Source organism: Capra hircus, chromosome 23, assembly GCF_001704415.2.
Source record: "Capra hircus breed San Clemente chromosome 23, ASM170441v1, whole genome shotgun sequence".
NCBI lineage: Eukaryota > Metazoa > Chordata > Mammalia > Artiodactyla > Bovidae > Capra > Capra hircus.
The window spans coordinates 39,860,033-39,872,867 of record NC_030830.1 but is presented as its reverse complement, the minus strand read 5'-3'; the positions used below and the strand labels follow the sequence as shown (position 1 = coordinate 39,872,867).

Here is a 12,835-nt window from a genome sequence, read left to right as displayed (position 1 = left end):
CTGCCCTAAAAATCCTCTGTGCTCCACTTAGTCATCCTTCTCCCTGCCCCAACCTCCGGCAACCACTGGTCTCTTCACTATGCCATAGTTTTTCCTTTTCCATGATGATTCCATCTCTTTAGATTGCCTTCTTCCACTTAATAATATGCATTTAAGTTTCCTCCATGTCTTTTTATGACTCTGTGGCTCATTTCTTTTTAGTGCTGAAAAATGTTTCATTGTCTGGATGTACCACAGTTTATCCATTTAATAGTTACAGCATCTTGGCTGTTTGTTTCCATAATTTTGGCAGTTATGAATAAAGCTGTTATAAATGTCCATGTGTGGACTTTAACTTTTAAAGTCCTTTGAGTGTATATGAAGGAGCGTGATTAATGGATCATATGGTAAGAGTATGTTCAATTTTGGAAGAAACCACAGAACTGTCTTCTCAAAGTGACTTCCCATTTTACGTTACTACTAGCAGTGAATGAGAGTTCCTGCTGTTCCATATCCTTGTCAGCATTTGGGTTAGTAATTAATGAAAGTCGCTCGGTTGTGTCTGACTCTTTGCAACCCCATGGACGGTAGCTTGCTAGGTTTCTCTGTTCATGGAATTCTCCGCATTTGGTGTTGTCAGCAATTTGGATTTTGATCATTCTAATAGGTGTCTAGTGGAATCTCACTGTTGTTCTAATTTCCATTTCCCTAATAACATATGATGTAGAGCTTATAAGACATATGCTTCTTTGCCATCTGTATGTCTTTCGTAAGGTATCTATGAAGGTCTTTGGCCTATTTTTTAATTGGGTTGTCTTCTTATTGTTGAGTTTTAACAGTTCTTTGTATATTTCGGATAACAGTCTTTTATCAGATGTGTCTTTTTGCAGGTATATTCTAGTCTATGAGTGGTCTTATTCTCTTGACATTGTCTTTCACAGAGCAGATTATGAAACTTTAATGAAGTCCAGTGTAGCTGTTATTTCTTTCATGAATTGTGCCTTTGCTGTTGTATCAAAAATGTAATTGCTACACCCAGTATCATCTAGGTTTTCTCTTATGCTATCTTCTAAGAGTTTTATATCAGTTTGTTTTACATTTTTAAAATGTTTTTAATTTAGTTTTTAAACTATGTAAAATTACACAGTTCCAAAGTTAAAACTATAAAACAAGGTATGTTATATGTATGTATGTTTCTATCATCCCTACTCCATTTTTTACACAAAATTTAATATACCATAAACACTTTCCACATTGCCTTTTTCTTTTAAAAATATATCCTGGAGATCACTTCATAGATGTCTATAAGGAGATGCTTCTTATTCCTTTTTGCACCTGCAAAATACTCAGTATATTTTATAGGGGCGTCATAGTTTATATAGCCAGTTCTCTATTAATTAGTTCATTTCAGTCACTCGGTTGTGTCCGACTCTTTGCGATGCCATGGACTGCAGCACGCCAGGCTTCCCTATCTATCACCAGCTCTTGGAGCTTATTCAAATTCATGTCCATTGAGTTGGTGATGCCATTCAACCATCTCATTCTCTGTCATCCCCTTCTTCTCCTGCCTTCAGTCTTTCCCCAAATCAGGGTCTTTCCCAGTGAGTTAATTCTTTCTATCAGGTTGCCAAAGTATTGGAGTTTTAGCTTCAACATCAGTCCTTCCAGTGAACACTCAGGACTGATCTCCTTTAGGATGGACTGGTTGGATCTCCTTGCAGTCCAAGGGACTCTCAAGAGTCTTCTCCAACACCGCAGTTCAAAAGCATCAGTTTTTTGGCTTTCAGCTTTCTTTATAGTCCAACTCTCACATTCATACATGACTGTTGGAAAAACCATAGCCTTGACTAGGTGGACCTTTGTTGGCAGAGTAATGTCTCTGCTTTTGAATATGCTGTCTAGGTTGGTCATAACTTTCATTCCAAGGAGTAAGCGTCTTTTAATTTCATGGCTGCAGTCACCATCTGCAGTGATTTTGGAGCCCCCCAAACTAAAATCAGCCACTGTTTCCACTGTTTCCCCATCTATTTGCATTTGGTGATGGACTGGATGCCATGATCGTAGTTTTCTGAATGTTGAGCTTTAAGCCAGCTTTTTCACTCTCTTCTTTCACTTTCATCAAGAAGCTCTTTAGTTCTTCTTCACTTTCTGCCATAAGGGTGGTGTCATCTGCATATCTGAGGTTACTGATATTTCTCCCGGCAATCTTGATTCCAGCTTGTGCTTCTTCCAGCTCAGCATTTCTCATGAGGTACTCTGCATATCGGAGAAGGCAATGGCACCCCGCTCCAGCACTCTTGCCTGGAAAATCCCATGGACAGAGGAGCCTGGTAGGCTGCAGTCCATGAGGTCGCTGAGTCGGACACGACTGAGCGACTGCACTTTCACTTTTCACTCTCATGCATTGGAGAAGGAAATGGCAACCCACTCCATTATTCTTGCCTGGAGAATTTCGGGGACGGGGGAGCCTGGTGGGCTGCTGTCTATGGGGTCGCATAGAGTCGGACACGACTAAAGTGACTTAGCACTCTGCATGTAAGTTAAATAAGCAGGGGGACAATATACAGCCTTGACGTACTCCTTTTCCTATTTGGAACCAGTCTGTTGTTCCATGTCCAGTTCTAACTGTTGCTTCCTGACCTGCATATAGGTTTCTCAAGAGGCAGCTCAGGTGGTCTGGTATTCTCATCTCTTTCAGAATTTTCCACAGTTTATTGTGATACACACAGTCAAAAGCTTTGGCATAGTCAATAAAGCAGAAATAGATGTTTTTCTGGAACTCTCTTGCTTTTTCGATGATCCAGTGGATGTTGGCAATTTGATCTCTGGTTCCTCTGCCTTTTCTAAAACCAGCTTGAATATCTGGAAGTTCGTGGTTCATGTATTGCTGAAGCCTGGCTTGGAGAATTTTGAGCATTACTTTACTAGCGTGTGAGATGAGTGTAATTGTGTGGTAGTCTGAGCATTCTTTGGCATTGCCTTTCTTTGGGAGTGGAGTGAAAACTGACCTTTTCCAGTCCTGTGGCCACTGCTGAGTTTTCCAAATTTGCTAGCATATTGAGTGCAGCACTTTCATGGTATCACCTTTTAGGATTTGAAATAGCTCAGCTGGAATTTCATCACTTCCACTAGCTTTGTTTGTAGTGATGCTTCCTAAGGCCCACTTGACTTCACATTCCAGGATGTCTGGCTCTAGGGGAATGATCACACCATCATGATTATCTGTGCCATTAAGATCTTTTTTGTACAGTTCTTCTGTGTATTCTTGCCACCTCTTCTTAATATCTTCTGCTTCTGTTAGGTCCATACTGTTTCTGTCTTTTATTGTGCCCATCTTTGCTTGAAATGTTCCCTTGGTATCTCTAATTTTCTTGAAGAGATCTCTGGTCTTTCTCATTCTATTGTTTTCCTCTATTTCTTTGCATTGATCACTGAGGAAGGCTTTCTTATCTCTCCTTGTTATTCTTTGGAACTCTGCATTCAGATGCTTATATCTTTGCTTTTCTCCTTTGCTTTTTGCTTCTCTTCTTTTCACAGCTATTTGTAAGGCCTCCCCAGACAGCCATTTTGCTTTTTTATATTTCTTTTCTATGGGGATGGTTTTGATCCTTGTCTCCTGTACAATGTCACAAACCTCTGTCCATAGTTCATCAGGCACTCTGTCTATCAGATCTAGTCCCTTCAATCTATTTCTCACTTCCACTGTATAATGGTTCTGGATTTGATTTAGGTCATACCTGAATGGTCTAGTGGTTTTCCCTACTTTCTTCACTTTCAGTCTGAATTTGGCAATAAGGAGTTCATGATCTGAGCCACAGTCAGCTTCCAGTCTTGTTTTTGCTGACTGTATAGAGCTTCTCCATCTTTGGCTGCAAAGAATATAATCAGTCTGATTTCAGTGTTGGCCATCTGGTGATGTCCATGTATAGAGTCTTCTCCTGTGTTTTTGGAAGAGGGCGTTTGCTATGACCAGTGCATTCTCTTGGCAAAACTCTATTAGCCTTTGGCCTGCTTCATTCTATACTCCAAGGCCAAATTTGTGTGTTACTCCAGGTGTTTCTTGACTTCCTACTTTTGCATTCCAGTCCCCTCTAATGAAAGGGACATCTTTTTTGGGTGTTAGTTCTAAAAGGTCTTGTAAGTCTTCATAGAACCGTTTAACTTCAGCTTCTCCAGTGTTCCTGGTTGGGGCATAGCCTTGGATTACCGTAATACTGAATGGTTTGCCTTGGAGATGAACAGAGATCATTCTGTCATTTTTGAGATTGCATCCAAGTACTGCATTTTGGACTCTTGTTGACCATGATGGCTACTCCATTTCCTCTGAGGGATTCCTGCCCACGGTAGTAGATATCATGGTCATCTGAGTTAAATTCACCCATTCCAGTCCATTTTAGTTCACTGATTCCTAAAATGTCCATTTTCACTCTTACCAACTCCTGTTTGACCACTTCCAATTTGCCTTGATTCATAAACCTAAACATTCCAGGATCCTATGCAGTATTGCTGTTTACAGCATCAGACCTTCCTTCTATCACCAGTCACGTCCGCAGCTGAGTGTTGTTTTTGCTTTGGCTCAGTCTCTTCATTCTTTCTGGAGTTATTTCTCCACTGATCTCCAGTAGCATATTGGACACCCACCGACCTGGGAAGTTCATCTTCCAGTGTTCTATCTTTTTGCCTTTTCATACTGCTTTTAGCCTTAGGCCACCATACATGTGCTTTCTGTATTTATTCGGATCATGTTGTATAGATGGAATAGCACATTATGTGGTCATTTGAGATTGGTGTCTTTCTCTTAGCATAATGTTTTCAAGGTTCAGCTATGTTGTCGTGTATATGAGTACTTCATTCCTTTTATGGCTGAACAACATTCTCTTGTATGGATATACCACATTTTACTTATCCATTCATCAGTTGATAGACATTTTATTTGTTTCCACTTTTTTTTGCTAGCATATTTTGGAATATACTCCTGGGAGAGGGACTGCTAGGTCAAAGGGAAAATGCATTTGATAGACATCACTAAATATCCCTTTGTAAGGATTTTATAGTTTTGTGTTACTGCCAGCAATGTTTTGAGTTCTTATTTTCTGGAAACCTTTGTTGTTATTGTTCAGTCACTCAGTCATGTCCGACTCTTTTTGACCCCATGGACTGCAGCATGCCAGGCTTTCCTGTCCTTCACCAATTCCTGGAGTTTGTGCAAACTCATGTCCATTGAGTTGGTAATGCCATCCAACCATCTCACCCTCTGTCATCCCCTTCTCCTCCTGTCCTCAATCTTTCCCAGCATCAGGGTCTTTTCCAATGAGTTGGCTCTTCCCATCAGGTGGCCAAAGTATTGGAGCTTCAGCTTCAGAATCAGTCCCTCCAATGAATATTCAGGATTGATTTCCTTTAGGATTGACTTTTGCTCTCCTTGCAGTCCAAGGGACTCTCAAGAGTCTTCTCCAACACCACAGTTGGAAAGCATCCATTCTTTGGCGCTCAGCTTTCTTTATGGTCCAAGTCTTACATCTGTATATGACTACTGGAAAAACCACAGCTTTGACTAAACAGACCTTTGTTGGCAAAGTGATGTCTCTGCTTTTTAATACTCTGTCTAGGTTTGTCATAGCTTTTTTCCCAAGGAGCAAGTGTCTTTTAATTTCATGGTTGTACCCACCGTCCACAGGGATTTTGGAGTCCAAGAAAATAAAGTCTCTCACTGTTTCCATTTTCTCCCCATCTCTTTGCCTTGAAGTGACGAAACCAGATGCCATAATCTTAGTTTTTTGAATGTTGACTTTTAAGCCAGCTTTTTCACTATCTTCTTTCATCTTCATCAAGAGGCTCTTAAGTTCTTTTTCACTTTCTGCCATAAAGGTGGTATCATCTGCGTATCTGAATTTTTTGATATTTCTCCTGGCAGTCTTGATTCCAGCTTGTGCTTCATCTAGTCTGGCATTTTGCATGATGTACTCTGCATAGACGTTAAATAAGCAGGGTGAGAATATATAGCCTTGAGGTACTCCTTTCCCAGTTTTGAACCAGTCTGTTGTTCTATGTTTGCTTCTAACTGTTGCTTCTTGACCTGCATACAGGTTTCTCAGGAGGCAGGTAAGGTGGTCTAGTATTCCCATCTATCTAAGAATTTTCCAGTTTGTTGTGATCCACACAGTCAAAGGCTTTAGCGCAGTCAATAAAGTGGAAATAGATGTTTTTCTGGAACTCTCTTGCTTTTTTGATGATCCAGCAGATGTTGGCAATTTGATCTCTGGTTCCTCTGCCTTTTCTAAAACCAGCTTGAACATCTGGAAGTTCACACAGTTTCCCTATTTTTAAATTTATATAAATGTAATAATATAATATGTTGTCATTTGTATCTACATACTTTTAGCTCAGCATGATGTTTTTAAAAGTCATCCATGTGGTTATTTTTCATTAATCCTCATTACTATATGATATTCCATTACATGCCACTATTATCTATTCTGTTGAAGATGGACATTTCATTTGTTTTTACTTTCTGGCTATTTAGCCTACTGTTGCTACATGGGACTGTCCTTTGTCATGAATGTGGTAGTTAATACATGACTGTATGCATTTGTCAAAACCTTGTATGTGTATCCTACAAAGAATTTTCTATACGTAAGTTAAAAATTTAATTTTTAACCAAAGAAAAGAGAATAGTTAATGCTATCAACATTCTTATACATGCTTCTTGGTGAACATATGTACACAGTTCTGATTTGTACGTGTCCACAGTAGAGTTGCAGGGTCGTAGGCTGTGCATATGTTCTGTTTTAGCTCATACTGCTGAGCAGTTTTCCAAAGAACTTACCCCAGTTTTGCCCCAGCAGTACATAAGCGTTCCATCTGTTAGCACTTAGTATTGCTCTCTGTTTATTCTAACAACCTAATAGTTGTGCCAGATTTTGTTTTTAGTTTGCATTTTTTGATGAGTTATTAGACTTTCAAATATCCTCTTTCATAAAGCATTGATGTTTTTTTCCCATTTATTTTGGGGGTTATTTATATTTTTCTCTTTAATTTGTAGAAGTTCTTTTTATATTCTGGAAAGAAGTCCTTGGTTACATACATGTATTACACATATCTTCTCCTACTAGGAGTTTGCTATCACTCCTAATGTTATTTTTTTATTGATCAGACATTATTAATTCTACTGTGGTCCTATATGTCTTTATTTCCCTTTATGGTTAGTGCTTTTTGTGTTTTATTTAAGGAGTCTTTTCCTGTCTCAAGGCATGAAGATATTCTCCTATGTTTTCTTCTAGCTTTAGTATTTGACCTTTCACATTTAGATCTACAATCAATCTTGAAACTGGTTTTTTGTTCATTTGATGCAAGATGAAGGTCAACATTATTTTTTCTTTTTATGGGTAGCCTCAAACTGACCATGCACCATTATTGAATTTTCCCTACTTCACTGTCATTTTTGTCCTGAATTGAATGACTCTCAGTGCAATTTTGATGTATGAGTAAGGTGGAACATCTTTTTATGTTTAATATCTATTTGCATTCATTTTTCTGTGAACTGTTCCTACTTTGTCCCATTTTTATTGGCTATTGGTCTTTTTGTTTTCAGTTTTGTGAAACTCTTTATCCGTTAGAGATATTAGCCCTTTGTGATATAAATTGCAGAGATATGTGTGTGTATGTGTGTGTATTCAGTTTATAATTCCCAGACCTTTTTATCTGTTATAATGAAAACTGTGTTACCTGCATGTCAGGAATGTCTGTGTTTTTCACGTCTAGAAGGACTTTAAGGATGGCCTTCAGTTCTCCCCCTGCTGTTTTGGGCCTCTCTGTGACGTACAGCTGTGCTCTCTGGGGTGGGTTTGACAGGCAGAGGTGGGTCTGTTCTTGACTCGATTTCACAGGGTTAAACCTCATGCTCACCTGGCTGTACTTTCCTCTTTCACCACTTTCACAGAACATGTTCTGTCTTTGAAGACATTACTGAAACCGACTGTTTCCTTTCTGTAGTGATAATATCTCTCCTCAGAGACAATAGTCAAATATTTATTCAGGTAGTTTGTGGACTTGGAAAATATTTTTTTCAACTTATTCTTTCTAACCAGAAGGACATTGTTTCCAGGTCAACTCTTTCTTTTATTCCATTCTTAAAAAAGAAAAAGCTCATCAGAAAGGGTACTGTATCATCATAAAAATTTTAGAAATTTAAAAAATATAAAGCAGAAGTGGGAGGAGAGAACTTTAAAAAAAGCATCCACAGTTCTAGCATCTAAAGACAGGCATTATTGAAAGTCTTATCTTAAGTCTTCTATTATAAAGAGTACGTATAGGGAATTCCCTGGTGGTCCAGTGGTTAGGACTCAGCTTTTTAACTGCCTGGGCCTGGGTTCAAACCCTTTGTTAGGAAACTAGGATCCTGCAAGGCATGGTGCAACCAAAAAAGAAAAAAGAGTATGCTGATGCCAAAATCTCACATGATCCTGAGTATTGATCTGCCTTGTTTGTCGTAGTGAGTATGGCTTTGCTGAGAAGGTGGTGGAGGGAATGTTCATCATCGTCAACTCCATCACCATCAAGATTCACTCCAAGGCCTTTCACGCTTCTTTCGAATTGTGGCAGCTCCAGGGCTATAGTGTCAACCCCAATTGGCAGCAGAGTGACCTCCGCTTCACCCGCATCACTGACCCACACCGAGGAGAGGTGACAGCCCTGCCATTGCAAGGAGGGAGAACGGGAGGGTTCAAAGGATTCATTTAAAAAAAAACTATTTATTTTAATTGGGGAATAATTGTTCTACAATATTGTGTTGGTTTCTGCCATACATCAACGTGAATCAGCCTTAGGTATACACATGTCCCCTCCTTGTACCTCCCTCCCACCTTCCACTCCATCCCACCCTTCTAGGTGGTCACAGTTTGAGCTCCCTGTGTCATATAGCAAATTCCCAATGACTATATTCCTGTCTTGGGTCAAAGGCTTCCCCATTCTTGGGAACCCAAGAATCCCTTCTGTCTCATGTTACTTTTCCTCAGTTTAGAATTTGTGATCCACTGCCTTCTGTGAGTAGGATCCCAGCTAAGAATGGTGGGAGTCTCTGCCTTGCTAGTCTTTTCCCCTTGGGCTTCCTGCCTCTTGATTAATTTCATCCACAATGTTAAGGGATTTTACTTTTTCTCCTTCTAGGTTTTAACATTTAAGGAAATAACTTGGCAAACCCTTCGAATTGAGGCAGATGCTACAGACAGCGGTGGTCAGGACACAGTCAGCACTCCATTGAGACTGATTACCAACCAAGGCAGGATCCAGATAGCCCTCAAGAGAAGAGTGAGTGTGCTCTCTGTCCTCGTGAAAATGTCCATTTTCCGTTCTCCCAGACAGCACTGGAGTTGGTGTTTCCTCCTTTTTGTGTGTTATTGGCCCCTGAAACGACATTTGAAAGGGGAGGACCTATAGTTCAGTGTTGCACTGAAGCTACTATTGAGGGAACATGTCTATTTCCATCATTTTAATTTTGGAAATAGCAATTTCTACCTGTATATGGGGACCTAGGCAGTTGATTATTACTGCTTTTTGTTAATCAGAGAAAACTTTTGTAGTTTGGTAAGAAATTAACTCTCCAAAGTACCTGATGTTTTCTTGTATTGAGGATTGAAAAGCCATCTCTGAAATTGGTTGGGCAGTACTCACTTTAAGGAGTTGGCGTGGTACCAGATGTGGAAGCCTGTGTTCTCTGTGACCCCTCCAGACCAAAGATTGCAATGTGATAGCCTCCAAGCTGATGTTCCTGTTGGATGACCTGCTCTGGGTGCTGACGGACTCGCAGCTCAAGGCTATGATGAAATATGCCGAGTCGCTGAGTGAGGCCATGGAGAAGGCCGCCCAGCAGAGAAAGAGCCTGGCCCCTGAACCTGTACAGGTTAGAGGCGAAACGGAGGCCCTCGGTGGTGGTGGGGAGGTGGCAGGAGACCTGGTTTACACCAGCGTAGGCGGAGCCTAGCTCTTGTTCTGCTTATTTGGGAGAGTGTGTCATTCGCTTCTGTGTGTGCATAGCCTCTGCCTGTGCCTTTATCCGGTTATTCTGTTCACTTGGTGCCTCTAGTGTGTCAGGTGTACAGTGCTGGCCACTGGAAGGCCTCTTGTTCCTGACCCTGGGACTCTTGCTGCCTTAAAATACGGACCATAAACAAGTTATTACCATATGGTGCGATAAGTGCTGTAACAGAGATAGACACTGTGCCATGAGAGCACAACGAAGAGGGGTCCTGGGCGGAACGAGGGCACTTCGGGAAGACTTCCTGGAGGAGGCGTGTTAGCATCAGTCAGATAAGTTCTGGGTAGGAGGGAAGCTTAGAAAAGAGGACTCTGACAGTTACCAGATTAATTATAATTTGGCTTCTTTGGATTCTTTGGGTTGTTTAGATGGGACAGACCTATGTGAGCTACCAGGTGTACCATTATGAGGGGCATCACTGTACCTTAGGAAAGACTTAATGGGCTAGAAGTAAAAAGATGTGTGTTTATTTATATGAATGTAATGCCACATGTAATTGTTATCATTATCACACAGAAAAGCAAATGAAGTTCCACCATATAAAGAAACAAGTGTAAAATTCTTCAAGGCTATAAAAATGAAAACTTAGGACATATTACTATTCAGTGTATAATAAAGTATACATGATTAAAAAGAATGATTATGAGAGGGAAGGGACATCTTATCAAATTGTGGTTTTTGTTCAGGCTGAACTAAAGCTTAAAGAAGGCCAGCAAGGAAGCTGTCCGGGTCTGGACTTCTTGTTTTTCTCTGTCGCACATAGATCACCCCACCTGCCCCCAGCGCCCAGCAGTCCTGGGCCCAGGCCTTCAGTGGCAGCCAGGGCAGCGGCAGCAGCAGCAGCAGCAGCCGTCTCAGCCAGTACTTTGAGAAATTTGACGTGAAGGAGTCCTCCTACCATCTGCTCATCTCGCGTCTGGACCTGCACGTGTGTGATGACAGCCAGTCCCGAGAGCCAGGTATCCCGCGAGGCCCAGCCTGGGTGGGTGGTCCATCACTGCCTGCAGCTCTGGGGATGGAAGGCTCTTTTCAAGACTCTGTTAGGAGAAAAAAAAGGACTCTGTTAGGGTATTTTGTTGGCTTCCCATATCACAGCCTTCCTCAGGTCTCAGTGCTCCTGGGGCAGCTCTCTGTTCCTGCTTGTCAGCCTTTAGGGTCCAACAGAGCCGCCTGTGAGGCAGTAAGATACAGGGGCTGGGCCTCTTCCCAGACCTCACTAAAACAGAATCCTCAAGGACAGAGCCCAAACAGCGTACACTTTTTTTTTTCCTCCCTAGTGGGCATTGCTGACCACTGTTATAAGCTTTCCAGAGGGTAAATTCAACTATTGGAAACCTCAGAATTTTCAGATCTTTGAGTCGCTGACTTGATGGACGTGGGTTTGGGTGAACTCTGGAAGTTGGTGATGGACAGGGAGGCCTGGTGTGCTGCAATTCATGGAGTTGCAAAGAGTCGGACACGACTGAGCGACTGAACTGAACTGAACTGAGTCAATTTATATATAAATAAGTTCTTGCCAAGCAGAGAGGTTACAGTGTGTTCTTGTCATACTTTTTCATTCATTAGAGCAATTGTTATTAAACACACATACACATTCATTCAGAATGAAAAAGTAATTGACTCATTTCTTTCCTTTATAAGTCTTAGGAAAATCCCTTCACCTCTCTGAGTTTCTTCATTTGTGAGCTTGAATTAAATAATTTCTTACTCACAGGTTGTTATCAGGCTCAAATGATTTAATATACTGAACTTGGAGGACCTTAATCATAGGCCAGTGCTTGGATTATTAGTTCTCTGCTGCTGGTTCCTTCGGTTCTTTTTGCTCCCCCTCGGCTCCCCTTTGCTGCCAGCTCTGGGTTTAGATGTGTGGTAGCTTGTCCTCTTGCTGCCTTATTTGAGACAGACTCACCTTCCTTGGGGGAGCCTACCTTTTATTCCTGGGTCACCAAGCTCCATTGCCTCTTGCTCTGCTCTGCCTTGGTGGTGAAAGGACTTAGCCTCTCCGCACTCCCGTGATGAGAGAGCTGAAGGAGCAGTGACAGGGCAGAGATGGCTTCTGCCACTCACTGGTTCGCTACCCACTCTTTTTGAAAGTTCTTTGCTAAACCAATGATTATTTTGTTTGGTTATTTCTTCCAAGTGTTACTATGAAGACTTTGGAGTTTTGCTTTGTTATGATTCCTTTCAGAAATCTTTATTAAAAATACATTGGAGAGTTTCATCCTCATGCTAGATGAGGGTGTAGAGCCCTGTCTTCTTCATGTAGCAGAGTTCTGTAATCCACACTAAGATGTGAATGGCTAACCCTCCCTGAAGCCCCCATTTATTTATGAGGGTGAATTAATCTACTCGGTGGATTTCAGGGACATTTTCGATGAGACAGAGGGAAAACGCCCAGCCAACCATACCCAGGTGTGGCATATGACTGTGTGAAAGGCCAAGGAACACAAGGAGTCCTTGTGACTTTGAGTCTTCCCCTTGGATTTGGGAAGAAAGGAGAAGGAAGAACTCCATGTTATAGGAAGGGCTCAAAGATTGTCTGGAGTTGTCCTGGTCAATATGGCAGCCACTAGCCACTAATGGGCACTTGAAATACGGGCTGATCCAAATTGGGTGAAGTTTTGTTTTGCCGTGCCATACAGCATGTAGCATCTTAGTTCTCCGACCAGGGATCAAACCCTGCATTGGAAACACGAGTCTTAACCACTGGACCACCAGGGAAGTCCTGCTGATCCAAACCCCACAAGTGTAACATACATGTGGGATTTCGAAGATATAGTACAAAAAAACACGCAGAATACCTTGATAATTATTTTCATATTG

At 41.3% G+C, this 12,835-nt stretch overlaps 1 protein-coding gene across 1 annotated transcript in view; it reads left to right on the top strand.

Annotated features, from left to right (window-relative positions):
- The window catches only part of UHRF1BP1 (UHRF1 binding protein 1), a 72,941-nt gene that overhangs the window by 29,283 nt on the left and 30,823 nt on the right, over window positions 1-12,835 (top strand). Inside the window, exons 5-8 of the mRNA XM_018038710.1 lie at window positions 8,472-8,661; window positions 9,145-9,285; window positions 9,707-9,877; window positions 10,776-10,971. Coding sequence (XP_017894199.1) covers window positions 8,472-8,661; window positions 9,145-9,285; window positions 9,707-9,877; window positions 10,776-10,971 — 698 coding nt within the window. The remainder of the gene's footprint in view (window positions 1-8,471; window positions 8,662-9,144; window positions 9,286-9,706; window positions 9,878-10,775; window positions 10,972-12,835) is intronic.